Source organism: Lytechinus variegatus, chromosome 6, assembly GCF_018143015.1.
Source record: "Lytechinus variegatus isolate NC3 chromosome 6, Lvar_3.0, whole genome shotgun sequence".
NCBI lineage: Eukaryota > Metazoa > Echinodermata > Echinoidea > Temnopleuroida > Toxopneustidae > Lytechinus > Lytechinus variegatus.
This window is the reverse complement of record NC_054745.1, coordinates 28,079,656-28,097,235: the sequence shown is the minus strand read 5'-3', so window position 1 is coordinate 28,097,235 and position 17,580 is coordinate 28,079,656. Positions and strand designations below refer to the sequence as shown.

The 17,580-nt window shown below is 35.6% G+C and overlaps 1 protein-coding gene across 2 annotated transcripts in view; it reads left to right on the top strand.

Annotated features, from left to right (window-relative positions):
• The window catches only part of LOC121417316 (LIM domain-containing protein 2-like), a 57,885-nt gene extending 47,620 nt beyond the window's left edge, over positions 1–10,265 (top strand). The window contains exons 4-5 of one of the 2 annotated variants that reach the window (XM_041610975.1): positions 1,623–1,759; positions 6,026–10,265. In XM_041610975.1, the coding sequence (XP_041466909.1) occupies positions 1,623–1,759; positions 6,026–6,033 (145 nt within the window). In that variant the 3' untranslated portion in view covers positions 6,034–10,265. Of the gene's footprint in view, positions 1–1,622; positions 3,242–6,025 lie in introns of those variants that run through there. The other variant, XM_041610974.1, reaches the window with a different exon arrangement.
• Positions 10,266–17,580: the final 7,315 nt, after the last annotated feature.

Sequence of the window (17,580 nt, the reverse complement as noted above, 5' to 3'; positions counted from 1 at the left end):
TTTTCTTCATTTCTCCTTCTCTACATATTCCTTACCACTTAATATCTACCAACCTTTATCTTCCATCCTCTTTTCTTCTGTTTGCCTCTTTGCTCCATCTATCTATCCATCCTTCTTTATTCTACCTGATCCTTTTCTATCTTTGTGAGTTATTCCTCTTCACCTAATTTTTATTTTTTTAACTTTTTCTCTTCTGATAACACCTTTTCTACATCCTGTCTCTCTTTCTCTCCCTCTCTGTTTTTGTCCATTGCTCTTCATTTCTGTTCTACCCTTTCTTCCTTTCTTTATCAATGTCATTATCTGTCTTCATATTTTTCTTTTGTCTATCTTCTTTGCCTGTGTTTTTCTTATGGCCTTTCATGTTTGGTTTTTCCCATGTACTTCTTTCTTCTCCATGTTTCCTTTTGATCTTCATCTTTTCCATCTTCTCTTGCTCTTTCTCTCTTCATCTGTTGCCTCTATCACTCCCTATTTCCATTAATTTCAATGTTTAATCCTCTCTGTCTCTCTCACTCATCATATTTGTTCTTTACTTTTCTGATTTTATATTTCTTGTGTCTCATCTGTACCTATTGCTGCTTTCCCATCTCTTCTCTCAATATCCTCTGCCTCTCTCTCTCTCTCTCCCCCTCATTCCTTTGCTGATTCTCCTGTTTCCCTTTCCAATCAAATTTCTTCATATTTCTTCTGTCTTACTGTCTCCTACTCCTACCCCCCCCCCCCCTCCCACCACTTCCCTCCTTCCACCATTTGTGCTCCGACACATTCTATCACCTTTCTACCATACTTCCCCATCCACACCCTATCTTTCCCATTTGGCCTCTAACCTCCCTACAATGTTTCTTATCCTACTACTCCCCCATCGCTTATTCCCTCCCAACTCCTTACGCCCTCCTCCCGCCTTGCCTCTCCTACCATCCCCTACATTCGATCCCCTCCTACCCCCTTCTACCAACTTCTCCCTCCTCCCCCCCCCCCTCTTTCATCTTACTTCTACCACCAACTCGTCTTATACCTTTCTCCTACCACCTTAACCCCCACTACCAACCCGCTCCTACCACCTCCCCCCTTTCATCTTACCTCTACCACCGACCCTTCCCACACCTTTCTCCTACCACCTTAACCCCCCACCACCAACCCCTCCTACCACTACCCCACCCATAAACCCTCTCCTACCTCCAACCCTCTACTACCACCAACACCCTTGTATCCATCTTCTACCACCACCCCCCCCCCTGCCATCAACCCCATTCTACCATCATCCCCTCCTACCACTTTACCCCTCCTACCAACATTCCCCCTCCTACCACATTCCCCCTACCACCCACATTTCCCGCACTACCACTTTACCCCCACTACCACTTTACCCCCACTACCACTTTACCCCCACTACCACTTTACCCCCTCCTACCACTTTACCCCCTCCTACCACTTTACCCCCACTACCACTTTACCCCCACTACCACTTTACCCCACCCATAAAACCCTCTACTACGACCTTTGTCTCTCCTACCACCAACCCCCTTGTATCCATCTTACTTCTACCACCGACCCTCCTACCAACTCCCCCCCCCACCCCCTCACCATCACTCCTCCCACCTTACCTCTTCCCCTTTCAGTCTTGGGAAATATGCCGCCCTCAACGGCAATGTGTTCTGCAAGCCCCACTTCAAGCAGATGTTCAAGCTAAAAGGGAACTACAACTTCTCAAACCAGGCAACATCTCCCCGTCAAGCAACCAACGGCGTATCTACAGGTATACGTCATTCTAACACCAATCTCACCTCACGCAAATATTAGAAAATGCCGTTTCCTAACCCTGGAAATGTCTTTATGCATATAACACCGCATCGAGACGAGATCGGTTTACTGAACCATCCAAATTTATGCGGGAATTTTTATTCGTTGATCTGGCTAGCAATACCTAGCGAGTCTTTAATGCATTTGTGATGAAAGAAAACTGATGAACATGTTTTTGCTTTCATAAGATGCTTCTATGCCCGAATCTATCTCGTTTTAATGAGAAAAACCTTATCATAACAAAAATTTGAGTGGTCAGTAAACCAATCTTTTTTTAAACTTTGAAGCAGAACTTTACTAGTTCATCACTTCCAGTTATTAGGCCAGTCTCCTGTCAAGGCTTCTATAATAAAACTTCAATTTCTAAGAATCAAGCTCAGGAACTAGTTTGCGGCTATATTGACATTAAAGTAGTCCAAAAATATTTAATAATATCCATCTTCATCTTATGTTACCATCCCAGTTTCTGATCATTGTCAATCTTAAAAATTTTGAGGACATTTTTGATGAAATGTACAGCAGTTCAATTGCTTTACAATGTCGGTGCAAGAAAACTGGTAGTGATGTGCTAGGCCTTGTTTTTTTATGTACTTACGGCCTTTTAACTATTACACTCCCACTTGCTGTCTGCATGCAAAGTAACTATCACCAATCAATTACCGCCCACCAATTACATTATTAATCGCAAAATAGATTATATAATAAGTGAAAGTAAAAGAAATTGGTATATTTATCTTTTAATCTTTAAGGAATTCATTTCGGGTCTGAATCATGTGGACTATATTACCACTCACAAAGTATATCAATCGCAAAATAGATTATATAATAAGTGAAAGTAAAATAAATTGGTATATGTCTCCTTGAATCTTTAAGGAATTTATTTTGGGTCTTTAGAGTCGTTGATTCATATTACCACTCACAGGGTATACACATACATGGGATAGAGACAAGGATTTTGTTTGATTTTTTCAAATTTTTAGTCTATGCATGAAAACGTATTCAATTCCACTCTTGGGAGAGGAGGCTTGGAGTGTGTTTTATTCATTTGAAGAAAAATAGAGACAAATCAGATGATATTTTAGTTTGTAAATACTGACATCCAATTGAATTAGGTATAACAAAGGGTCCGTAACACAAAGGCAAGCAATTAATCGTATGCTTGATTTTCACGATTGATTGTACATTGTAGTCAATGGAATCAATTGTGAAAACATGTTCTACGATGAATGCTAAGCTTTGTGTCACGGGTCTCTGGTGCCTTAATAAAAATTCAATGCATTTCTTGCCTTTTGTGCCATAATACTGATGCAAGAAAATTTTCCTAAAACAGAAAACACAACATAGACATTTTAATTATTTATGTCCTATGGGAGAAGCATGTTGTGTGCTTCATTAAAAAGAAAAGTTTTCCTAAATAGGGTACTCGTCTAATCCCTTTATTTAACTTTCGACTGTAGTCCACTTTAAGATATTTTTTAGAATTTTTCTTAAGAACTTTACCTTATTTTGATATTTGTGTGATAGTTATACCCTCTCTGGGCAACTTGCCTAATTGATAGAGTGCCCTCTTTAGTTTAATCACGGCATGTCTAAAGCTTTTGACCATTGTTTTCTCCATCCCTGTTTCTCATTCGGTGGTGGCAAACTAAATCCAAAGAGATAAAAATATAAATTCTTTGCGTTTTCATTTATTTTTAGATTTTGCTTTGTTAAATAAATCAGCCATTTCCACAACAATTGAATATATTTCAAGGTGCTTGCATAGCTCAAACAAATAATATGGCACGCAGTAGTTTAGCTCTACATTACTTATCAACTGCTAAATTGCATTAATAATATATTCCGTATTTATACTGTATTGTCTCAAACATATCAAGCACGTAAATGTAGCTGTTATTGTCGCATGCATTTAAATCATTTCATGACGCAGATCACTCATTTATATTATACACTCATTATTTAATCCTCGCCATTTTGTATGATTTGTTTTTATTCCCCTTTTTATTATGTAAAAGATATTGGGAATTGTATTTGTTACTGTGTACCCACTTGCGGTGTATTATTGTTATAAATCTAGAAATGAACGGTCTAATGGTCATAGAATTCCTATATCCTTTGATTCTTCAATAAGACCATTCCAAGTACCTTTAATGCCGTTTTGCTTCCCAAATTGAGCTATGGTTTTGGAAATGTGGTTTTGCATGTGGTTCCTTGTTCATGGGAGAGCGAGAGAGACGCTTTGTTCATTATTGTATGAGTGTGCTTTAAGTCCTACTGCATCCCACGTTTTGGTGTGCGTGTTGATTACATGGCTTTGCATGCGGCTTCTCCTGCTGAGGATAGTATGTTCCAGATTTTGCCTTTTATGGAGTTGTACCCTTCTGTCACTCAATAATAAGGATGGCTTGTATTATTGACATGGTGTGGTGGTAGAAGGGAATATGTGCTGCATTGTGTGATTTTCTACAATGAAACATGAATGGTGTTCAAGTCTGAGTTTAGATCTTTTACAAGTATCTCAACTCACTGCTTGCATAAGGACATGTACTTATTGTCGGAAATAGGATATTTTTGTAATTGTAAACAGTTTTCATTTATTTATCATTTACTTTAATACTACTAGCACTTCAAAAACACACATACAGATGATTCCATTTTTAAAACACAGTGACTAGTCTTCTCCTGAGGATTTCCTTTATTGTCTTCTATTTGTTTCAAACCCCCCACTGAGACACTGCAAGATTTTCACCCACAAACATGATTGGTGAAAGAATGGTTGGAATCTTGCAGGGGTTGAGGTGGTAAAGCTCGCACCCTCTCTCTCTAAACTCTAAACTTTTAAGGGGACCATACATGTACTTTTTGGGCAGAATTTATTTGTGCCATAGTTGCAATTACCACATTTTCTTACTTTAACAGAATTCTGTTTTTTATAATTTGTTATATTTTCCCCCAGAACACTAACAAAAAACACTTCATGATGATATCTGTTTCACAATACATTTCACTGATATACAATGCCTGACAATTTCTAATGCCATACATTTTTTTTAGTTTTCATCACAGTTTTTGTTTTATATCAAAACATTGATTTTATAAATGTTCCATTATTGACACATTATGAATCCAATGGTGAATATCTGGGTGGTATATTCACATTTTTTTTCAGCTGATTTAAATCATATTCTATTATAACATTCCACGAACCAGCAACACTGAATCATTTTTTCACTAATGAGGCTTACCATCAATCACATAACCTTTGAATCTTGATAATAAGTGTATTTGAACACACATTTTTTATATGGACACTCTTTGATTTTTATCAGCTTAATTCTATTCTTTAATTGAGCATATTTTTGCAATGCTATCTCCAGTCATATTTTACTATTTTTCGCATGGAACACTTGCTAATTTGAGAGTGCAGGCATGGGAATTAGTTTAGTCACAACTTTCTTTTCATGATTTCATTTGATTACATTATGTAAATTGAGTAACAATTTTTTTTCATCGATTGTTAAGTCAAGGCCTTTTTAAGATGTTATTGTCTTCTTATCTCCTGTTGATTTTTTTGTAAAATCGAAAATGATTAATTGACATGAATTTACGTTTTTCATTTTCAATACATTTTTTTAAAGCAGTTACTTATAAAATTATTGCATGGTTTAAATTGGATAAATTGAATATAAAACAAAATATAATTTCCTTTAAAATTGTAAAAAATATTGTGTTGCAAAGTCAGAATTGAGTTGATTTAGTTCATTCAAAAATGTCATCTTTACTTTTTAAAACATTTTACCATTATGGGTATTGAAACAGTCATAAAACTTTAACGCTGGGTTATTTCAATTTGTGTTTAAAAATAAAGTTGTGATTTCAGGTTCTAAATAAATGGAGCCTTTTGAAACCTAAATAATTTTCCATCCAAATTGAGAAAATGTTAGGAATTTGTTTTTTCTCTTTTAAATTCAACCATGGAATAATTATTTGACCTATTATTGAATCATATATATGTAGATATTAGTGCGCCCTCAGACCTAGGGAACAACTAATGTTACTTGTTGATCATTTTTTTAACCCAATCATACATACATTTGGGTTAAATTTTGCTTTGATGATTGCTTCATGATAAATGTATCATCAAACAAAAACCATTCAACAATAAGGATGACCTGTTCCTCTTTGTAGAATAATCTGTAAAATTGTCTGTGTTTCATTTCAGATGAGTAAAGGGGATAGCACGTAACCTTGTCTGCCATTCTCATCATAGAGTCTGTACTTTCTTCTTCTTCTTACTGCTACCTTTATAACGGGTTGTGGGCAGGGTCTCCAGAGAAATTGTGTAAAAGAGTAGAGGGGATAGTGTGCATCCTTGCCTGCCCATCATGCCATAGACTCTGTACTACTAACTGCTACCTTTGTAGCAAGGGGTTAGGGTGGGGTCTTCCAAGGGGATTTTACGATGGCTGATGGCGCATCCCATATATTGTTTTAATGTCTGACGTGAGCCCTATACTACTCCAACGAGTTCTGACTATGATGGGTGATATCTCATTGCTATTTCAACATCGAATCTTAGCAACAAGGGCAATATTTTCTTATATCTCCCACCTGAGAGGTTGGGAAATAAGAGCTGAGACTATTAGAGCTAGTTTGATTACAATAAGCCTTTGGATCTTGTCAAAACATCGATTTGGAAACCTCATCAATCTGCAAACAAAAATGATATTTCTACATTGATCATCTTTTGTGCTGGGACCATACTTTCGCAACCATCACCAAGGGAACGTCACCTTGGTCAATAGATTATTTTGCAAGAAGGAAAGATATATTTTTTCTGCTTGACTTCACATCGAAGATTATTTTGCTGGTGATATTATATAGTAGACATGATTATTTTGCAAGCTGTTTATATATGACATTGCTTTTAGGTGATTATGAATGTTGAAAGAATGTCGCTGACAGAAAGAATGAGAAAAACATGATTTTACTACTGGAAATGAATTTGAAGAAGCTATTGAATGGGAGCATGAAAGAGAGAGGGAGTGAGAGAGAGTGAGTGAGGATTGGTGTTGGGTGAAGATGTTTTTCAATGCAATAAGCGTGAAATACAACAAAGGAGATGCAAAATTGTAATTGTAATTTCTTAACTCCTAAGAATCTTTTAATTCTTTTAATCTTAAAATAAGTGTTTTTAGAATCTGTGTCAAATACTATTATCATAGCCTATTGTGCGTACTCCTCTGCCTTCATCTCATCATCTGTTCTATGTTCTACATTGTTAGTCTTCCGGCCGAGGCTCTGAAAATACAAAACTTAGCGATTGATCGCAAGGCGACTTTTGTTAATTCTTTATATCGATCATTACATGGAATCAATCAATCGTATAAATCAATTTTATTATCAATTTCTCACGTGTTTGTTTCAGTCCTCTTTGGCTCTGTAACAACTAACACGTAGCTATTGATCTTTGGGTGATTGACTTGCCTGATGTGTATGATCAATCGTAAAAATCAGCCCCACATCAATCGCCAAGCTTTGTGAAAAGGGGCCCTGGTCTCTCTTCTTATAACAAATGGTGTCGGGACACTCTTGGCTTCGCACTCGCTTCAATATACAGAGAATACCATACACCTACATGTATGCTACGGAAAGGGTTACATTTTCACCGGACTTGTGCAAGTTACTGTAGATATGATATTTTATATAAATATATTTTAGTGGGTTTGGGTTTAACTAAGTTTTGTGTAAGCAAAAATCAAACATCGGGGGCCTGTTACACAAAGCTTAGAAATCATCATAGAGTATTGATTGCATTAACTACAATGTACGATTAATCATGAAAATGCACCGTATGAATAATCGCTAACCTTTGTTTTACTGAACCCTCTTTTTAAAGCAGAATGCAGTATTACATTTTTGTATTTTACTCTTTTTTTTTTTGCTGCTATGACAAAAGGGAATGTGGTAAATGTTCTTGAAACTGAGTTGTAAGCTTTTTATTTCATGTAGAATGCAATCTCCGTGCACAACCTTAGCATATTTTGTATTATTTATTTTGGGAGAAATCCCACAACTTTTATAACACAGGGTCCAAAATGAAAAGACATTTATGCTTGTATTTAGTACCTGTACTTTCCATCCACTTATAAATATTTGTAGTTTTTAAAAAATGAGCAATTAAGGAAAATGATTGAAATTTGCTTCATCGTAGGATATCCTTATGTAAGTTTTATTAGAGAATGGACATTTCCATCGGGAGAAGGAGAAGGAAATGTTAATAATAAATTGAAGAATATATTTGTATAATTAAGTTTATAAAAAAATATTAGTTAACCTAGTAAATGTTTCTAATTGGTTTTAGGGGTGTTTATATTAGATTAAACTTGATTTGTACATAGCAATGATAGGAATATGCTGTCAGGTAATTTATCCTGGATTTATAAGTAGCAACAGTATTATCTGCTACATCAGCTCGACAATCAACAGGTGATTCCACTCTGAATGATCAGCATTATCCATTATCTTGCCCATATAATGTCTATGCATTTCAATGGCTCATTGGTAGCATAACACTGTTTACACTTAAGTGTTAAGATTGACGCCAGTTTGTGAGAGGAATGCACCCAGCACATGTTAAAAATGCATCCTTGAGTTTGAATGTGACCCGAATAGTGTTAATGTAACAAATGGAATATGATATAGTAGATCCTATGGGTGTTGAACTAGCACCATGATTTTATCATTGGTGTAAAGTGTTTGGTGCTTTCCTCTCACAACACTGGTGAAGTGTTAACACCATTGTTTTTTATAACGTGATTTCACCATCACATTCAAATTGCCTCTATTTCTACGGAAAGTTTCTTTTAAAATCCTCAAGATTGAAGGGTCAATGTGTTTTATATTGCCTGGTTATATTAACTGTTTTCCGCAGAGAGGGCAATAGCAATGTGCTATTAACTGCAGGTACTTTGTTCTGTGTGAATAAGTCATCAAAGCAATCCTTGATATTAAAAACCTGCCCTGTACAATACAAATGCCCTTTAAGAGGACATTCCGCCACGATTGCCACTCTCCACCCAGGTGTTAAATGGAGTTCTGGTTGGAGGAAAATCATTGGAAGACTGAGGAAATAATTTGACAATAGCTCCACATGGCAATGGTGTAATATTCTGAATGATTGTTCTTGAAACATACTTTGAGTTTCTTCCAGCCAGGCTGTTTGACAAACAATATTGAAAACGATCAAAAGCTAATTTTGCTCACTTTCGAATTATATCAACTGTGCATCTCATGCATACTGTGGAAAATTTCATGAAAAGTTTTGTAAGTGATTTTCATGGACATTTGTTGTAAGCTACTGCAAATCCTTGCATGTGATTGGCTGAGAGCGAGTTAGTCATGGAAAATCACTGGCTATACCTATTCATGAAATTCTCCCCTTGTCTCTGGCGTTATACTTCTTAACCAAATAATAACTGGTATATGTGATCTATTTCATTTACAAAGAAATTTTCGCTGTCATTTTCTTACATGTTTAACTTAATGTCAGTTCCCATAGAGGTGCAGTAATTTACAGTATATCGTTATCAGGAATGTGGGAAATTACTCATGGAATACGATGGAAAGAAATAATTGTACCAAAAACCATTTCCAGTGCAGTAGGTGATGCAGTTCCTGAACAAAATCTGTCTAAATTATTAAAGATAATCATATTGCACACTCTAAATTGGCAACTCATTAAAACAATGAAATCATTGTTAAAAAATGCAAATTGGCAACCATTTATTGAAATTTTGCCACCCCATATCTTGACCGGTATTATATTCATATTGATATGTTTTAATAAAGTACACTAATGAATGAGTGTTGCCAATTTGAGGATGCAGATTAATAGTTAAAGCTGCATATCTCTATGGGTTCGTATTATTGTGTTTCTGTTCTGTAACCTAAGTTAAATGCACAAAGACACTTTGGTACATTTAGAGCAATAATGTCTTAATTTTCTTCCACGATGTAATCAACACATTTATCTGTTACTTAAGTTTCATTCTAAATATCTCGCCAATGCTCTGTCTTTTATACTATTGGCTTCATGCAATATACTTCACCAAGTAAGCATTTTTGTGACTTTAAGCTATTTCTGAATATTAAAATGTGGCCTTTGGAACCAATCATTGCTATATGAACAAGTTTGAATATTGAGCTTTGCAAAAAAATGTAATACATCAATAATTAAGAATTTCACATTAATTAAGATGGTGGTATATGACCACCAATTATAGCATAATAAAACGGATTTTTATACACAGTTTCAAACTTGATGAAGAGCTTAGCACGCAAGACACTTCCGTAATGTTTTGTAATGTTTCTCATTCTCACACGTAATGTCCATTGTATACTTCTATGTAATCTAAGGGGTTTTATTGTTTAATAAAATGATTATTGGAGTTTTTCATTAACATCTTTGTAGTTGTATCTGTTCTTTTAATCTGAAACATATGAAAGCAAATCAGTGGTAAATATCCAAAAACGTGGTTCCTTTTGAATGAGCCAGTTCGGACTTCCATGACGTACATGATCAAAAGAAGTTCATTTGTACTGAAGTGACATGGTGGTTTAATATCTAACAAGAGAAGCACCAACTTTGATGCCTTGATTATTTCTTTTGAACTGTGTTTTTCATAAGATGTGCATAAAACAACGATGCGTCCACTAGCGACTGGTATTTCACAGTTGACCAAGTCATTGTTTTAACATCATGCTAATACATTCAAAGTAGAAATGCAACAAATACCTTCATTATTCATAGAGTGCTATTCTAGTCACCTGTACTGACCGCGCAGAACCGTTGTTAGGGCTGACAGTGCACTAGCAGAGGCCTGGTACAACCAGTAATGTGGCCGCGATGCCTAATGTTACAACAGTGCATTGCTTAACATTTGAAATGAATATTCAAACTTTAACAATCCGAAAGATGTGACTGAGCTTACTGTTAGCGCCATGTTAAGCTAACAACGTTTCTGTGCGGTCGGCATTGGTCTCTGCAATTTCTGCATCCTGCTATGTAAGGCATGCTTACATAATATCTGCCTATCATAATGAAAGAAATGAAAGGTCATGTGACCAAAATTGCCCATGATGTCACTCCGAACTGGTTTATTCACAGCAAAAAAAAAAAAATGAGCATTTCATATGCAAGTCATATGCAATACAACAGGGATCACTCAACTATTATTCTCTGAATGTGATCACAGATTTTCCAACCTGATTGTGTTTACCACAGTTTTGAAATACTCTCTTATTTGGAATATTTGATTTAATTTTTTTTAGGGGGGGGGTTATAATTTCATACCTTGAAATAAATTTCTATATAACAAAGGTTAAACAATTAATGGTTTATTTAGGAGAAAAGTTGAGTGGCCCCTGGTTTTGTTATCCATATTTCTTATATGTTGCCCCATTTTTTTTTAGCATGATTTCATGTTTATCTTTCTCCTTTTCCCTTATACCAGTTGGTCTTTTGTACCAATTTGTCTTTTTTACAGGTTGATCTGAAACTACATGTAGTTGGTCTTATACCAATTGGTCTTTTGCTGATTTGGCTTATACCAGTTGGTCTCATACTAGTTGATTTTATCCTAATTGGTCTTATACCAGTTGGTCTTATACCAATTGTCCTTATACCAGTTGGTCTAATACCTGTTGGTCTTATACCAGTTGGTCTTATACTAATTGGCCTTATACCAGTTGGTTTAATACCTGTTGGTCTTATACCAGTTGGTCTTATACTAATTGGTCTTATACCAGTTGGTCTTATACCAGCCGGTTTTATACAAGTTGATCTTATGCCAGTTGGTCTGGTAGCAATTGGTCTTTTACCAATTTGTCTTATACCACTTAGTCTAATACATACTAGTTTGCCTTATACCAGTTGATCTTATGCCAGCCAATCTAATACTAGTTGGCCTGATACCAGTTGGTCTTATAGCAATCGGTCTTTTACCAATTAGTCTTATACCAGTTGGTCTTATTCCAGTCACTCTTATGCTAGTCTGTCTGATACCATTTGGTCTTATACCAAATGGTCTCTGAACAGTTGATTCAATTCCAGTTCATGGAGGAATTGGATTAGACCATGAGGAATGAGACTAAACACTCACTGGGCCAATTGAGATAAGACCATGGAGGATGAGACCAAATATGAATTAGTCCAAGGAAGATTGGACCATGTGGGATAAGACCAAACATGCAATGGACCAGTTGAGATAGTACCATGTATCATGAGACCAGACCAATATTGAGACCAAATATGTTTTAGTCCAAGAAAGATTGGACCATGTGGGATAAGACCAAACATGCAATGGACCAATTGAGATAGGACCATGTATCATGAGACCAGACCAGTATAGAAGAACAAATGGCACTATTGAGCATGCATTAGAGTAAGAAAGATGAGACCTACCCAGCATAGACTAATTGCGATACGACCAAATGGCATTAAACCAATCAAGTGGTCCTTTTCATAAAGGACTTGCAACCATTGTAACTTTGCCATAATGGCACCTACCATGGTAACAGGGCTCTGCAGCCAATCATAATCAAGGTTTCTATGTTATCTGGCAAAGTTACAACAGTTGCAAGTCCTTTATGAAACGGGGCCCCAAATGGCATTAAACCAATCCAGTGGCCTTTTTATAAAGGACTTGCAACCATTGTAACTTTGCCATAATGGCAACTTCCATGGTAACAGGGCTCAGCAGCCAATCATAATCAAGGTTTCCAAGGTAGCTGGCAAATTTACAACAGTTGCAAGTCCTTAATGAAACAGGCCTCAGGATGGATGAAGTGGCAATTTAATCATAACTTTTTACAATTCTAACTTGCCATCTTAGATGGAAAGTGCTTAGAAAACCTTTAAGCTAGACCTTGAGTTCGATGCCAAGCAAGAAATCTTTTCTAGAAGAAGGAAAATTAATACTTAATTCTCTTTATACACTCTTAACATTTTCAAGCTGCAATGGTTTACATCATTCTCTCACTTACTTAAATGTTTTTCACTAACATCAGTCTTCTACAGTGTCTGTTTTATAGTCAGCTAGCTAATTTCCATTTAAAAAAAATTCATTATCAAGTAACATGTTCTGTTTTCTAACATTAACAAGGTAGATTAATGATATAGCATTGTGATGATCATTAATTATTTAGAGATAGCTTTGATTGTTTAGTTGATTGATGGATTGGTTGATATGTTGTTTGATTGAATTGATTGATTGATTGATTGATCAATCGATTGATTGATTGACTGATTGATTGAATTGGTTTAGATTGATGTATTGATTGATAGATTGATGGATAGATAAATTGAATAGATTGATTGATAGATAAATTGAATGATAGATTGATTGATTGAATGGATTAACAATTGGAATTTCTTAACCCATAGAGGTAGTGTGTCTCCAGCAAATACCCCAAAAGGTGTATTCAGACCCCCTCGATGACCAGAGTACCTGTTAATTTACAAGTCCTTGTTTAGGCCTTAAAATACCCAATAATTATTTTCCATATTCATACCAATCGAAGAAGACCCTTTATGGTAAGTGCTTAAAGTTACGAGTATGGGCAGTATTATCAGATAAGCAGGCAATTAGGCACAAGATTCAAAATCGCAATCTCAGCAGCCACCCATGGCGCCTGCGCCCAACTATACACGCTGGACAAAGAAAGTTCTCGTAATTTGTTTTCATACTGCCAAAAAAATACCTCTGACCTTAGAAAAATCCCTGTAAAAGTTCTCGTAATTTTGAGCTAGTACCTACTATTCAGCAGGTATTTTCTTTGAGGGATATTGTATAATTTGCTTTCACACTGCCAAAATTACCTATTAATTTTTGATCGGGTTAGATCAGGGCAGATTTCCCAATTAGAAAATACCGGGATCTGATGTATTTGAGGCGGTCTGAAAGCACCTACTCAGTTCCTCTTTAACCTGAATGTTAGCAATTACATTCTAGAGAGAGAGAGAAATGTAAAAAAAAATGATTCCCAGTGCTAGCATTGATGCCATATCTGAATAAAGGATGCATCGCATTGGAAATAACAATTAGAACAATTACTTAAATGATGAAAAAAGGAAAAAAAATGCAAATTGGCAATTTTCTTGCTTATTATTCTTCAATCATTAACTTTGACTCAGGTTTATCCGTAGAATATTATGATTTTTGCCAAACTGAGTAGCTTGTGAACGCTTTTGTGGGCAAGGTATAAGTGAATTTTGTGATAGTAGGGAAATATTTTATAGTAAAAAAATTTAACAGCAAAAGATTACTCCTCAGATGTTATAGAAAACATCTCAAATTTGACAAAATTGTTGAAAGGTATGGGAAAAGTTCGGAAAACCATCTGTGTGTATGAAAACCACCCCATATCCGAATATCTTTTGGCAGAAATGTACTCGTTCTACACTAAGCAGCTGAAAAAGTATGTATACAACATTTGATCGTCATGAAGCAATGTATTCTAAAGTCATTTAAAAAAACGTAAAAAGAAAATTAAAAGAAAGAATGAAAATCATTTCAAACAAAAATTGAAGGAAAAAAATGACTGGGATGAAGTGTTACAAACCAACAGATGATTTTTTTTTAGTATGAAACTTTTCTATGAAGTACTGTTTGAAGAGTTAAATGATTGAAAATAATATAATCTTAATAAAAAAAGAACAATCTTGGTATTAATTAATATTGATTACTAAGAATCCTTTACTTTATAAGCCAGGGGCTGCAAAAACCATGTACAAAAAAATGAAAATAATCATTTGGGATTTTTTTTGTCAGCCCCCCCCCCCCCCCAACACACACACTTTCAAAACTGTTCTGCGGTCCCTGTCAAATGATAGGTTCTTGGATGTAACAGAAATCTTCAGGGATTTTTCAATGACCAAGTTTGTTCTCAGGATTGTTTTGAGCCAATGAGATGCATGGATTTCAGTAGCTTTTAACAGAAACTACTTTGTTTCATTTGCATGAAATGCTCTCCTGGAAGCGATTGCTTGTGCCTGAAGGTTGATGATGGAAATGTCGCCCTCTCTTGTTCACTGACCACAGAGTTTCAACCATTTGGAGTTGGCAAAATATGACTGGTTTATTTTCAATTTGTCCGATTACCAAGTTGCCATTTGGTCTACCATCAGTTTGTCCAATATCCATATGGTCTTAATGTTATTTCGTCCACTCACCATTTCGTCTATTAGCCAGTTGGTCAATAGCCATTTAGTCTATATACCATTTGGTCTAATTGGAACTAGTATTACATTGTAATTGGGTGAAACGATCAAAATAAAATGGACATTGACCAAACGGTTATGAGGTGAAATGGTTATCGACAAATTGGTGATTAGACGAAGTTATGATTGGACCAAATGGTTGTTAGACAAAAGTTTGATAGACAAAATTGCATTAGACTAAATGAAGATAGACCGTGTGGTGAGTGGACGAATTGGCAATTTGATAAAGTCAGGTATTAACTACCATGAAAACAGATGGATGACTGTCAATTGTTGACTATATCATTAAACCAACAATATATTATAAACTAATTGATCGATCAGTTTTAGCCAAATCAAATGGCATGTATGGGGGGGCATGTATTTTTTTTTATAGGACTATGGGAAATATGTCTGTTCTGTTATATTTATACTAAACTGGCAATCTAAAGAAATAATTTAGCGATGCATGGGGACATCTTTGCAAATTGCAGTCCATCTGAGATTAAAGGGTTTATGGTCCATTTTGAATGTCCATAGGCGCGCAGGATGTCTGCCTTCTACTGATAGTGCCCCGCCCCTCCCCTCCCTTCCGGCGTAAAGTAAGGCCTAAGATAGGATTATTGGTAAAGTCACTCAACCTGTTTAAAGGTCAAGTCCACCCCACAAAAATGGTGATTTGAAAAAATCAAATTAGCATAACACTGAAAATTTCATCAAAATCAGATGTAAAATTATAAGAAAGTTATGGCAATTTAAAGTTTGCTTATTTTTCACAAAACAGTGACATAGACAACTCAAATGAGACAGTCGATGATGTCCCTCACTCACTATTTCTTTTGTTTTTTTATTGTTTGAAATATACAATATTTCTTTTTTTATAGATTCGGCAGTAAGGACCAACTTGACTGAATCATATAGTATTAAACAATGCTCATTCCACATGTTCAAGGAGGAATAAATCGTTGTTTCACTTGGCAATGAGGAGAAAATTAGAAAATTTCATATAATATAATACAAAAGAAATAGTGAGTGGATGACATCATTATTCTCCACATTTGCATACCCAATAGGATGTGCATATACATGTAACTGTTTGTGAAATGAAGCAAAACTTTAAAATGTCATAACTTTCTTATTTTACATCCGATTTTGATGAAATTTTCAGTGTTAAATTTGTTGATTTTTTCTCTTTTTATTCAAATCAACTTTTTGTTGGGGTGGACTTGTCCTTTAAATACATCTCCAAGAGGGTTACATCCTTAAACTTTTATTGATAGCTGACATATGAATGAGGTGATTGGCATTCCTTTCATATCTTATTGGTATAGCGTAGAGAGAGATTATGGCCGAATTCACAAAGGTGGTTTTGAAAACCCACGGTTGAGTCCATAGTCTATGCAGATTTCCTGTATAAATAACGCTTATTTTACCGCGTATCGGGCGCGTATATAAAAAATGTCCAATGCTGATGTGTGCTTTTTTCACATTACGCCAAATTGATGCCTGTTAGATACACTATTTTATTCATGAATCCACTGTTTGAAGAGTGGATTCATGAATTTAGCGTGGATAACCACGGCAACAGGCTTCAATTTGGCGCACTGTGACAAAAGCGCACATCAGCATAGGACATTTTTTAATATACATGTACGCAGTAAAATAAGTGTAATGATACAGAAAATATGCATAAACCATGGACTCAACCGTGGGTTTTCAAAACCACCTTTGTGAATTCGAGCCTATATGTTGTGCCCCCCCCCCCCCCCCCCCCCCCCCCGCGCCTTGATCCACAATTCCTTCATTCTATGGCACACATGATCGGACCCCCATTTCACTCACGAGTTAAAATCATTGCTCATCAAAAAAATAAAAAAAAAAATAAAAAATCAGTCCCTCCATAGATTTCATTTTAATTCACTGACACTGCAACAAAACTAGATATGTTAATCAGGTATTCTTCCAGCTCAAACAAAAGTCAAATTATAATTTTGGTTAGTTCGAGGTGAGAAAAACTGGAACTTCATTGTGGATAATATTTAATTGAAATAAAATACAAAAATGCAGTCTAGCTCCCCAAAAGCCCTAATTATGAAAGAGTATGAACATAGTATTGTTTTTTTTATGTTTGTATTTTGATATACAAACATTTTACCTAGTTTTGGTGAATTATTCTAATCAATAAAGTCATGTGATCTTTACTTCTACCTGTGCAGAATGCATTGGGCGCGGATGAATTATTCATGTGTGCCCTCTAGTGAAGACACTCCTTATAGTCAAGCCACGAGTTCCCCTCAGATGATACTCCATAACTTACATTCTTTTACCAATTATGATGAAATTACTATCATCATTGTAGTCTCGTTGTCTAGGCACTTTCATTTTTCATCTCGGTCAGAGTGAGTATAGACCTTTGTACTGTAAAGTCCCTCTCAAATTTCAAAAGTGACAGATGGGCATCTCAGTTCTTCACAGAAATTTTGAAAGTTTAGTACTCTAAATATAGGTTTCTTATA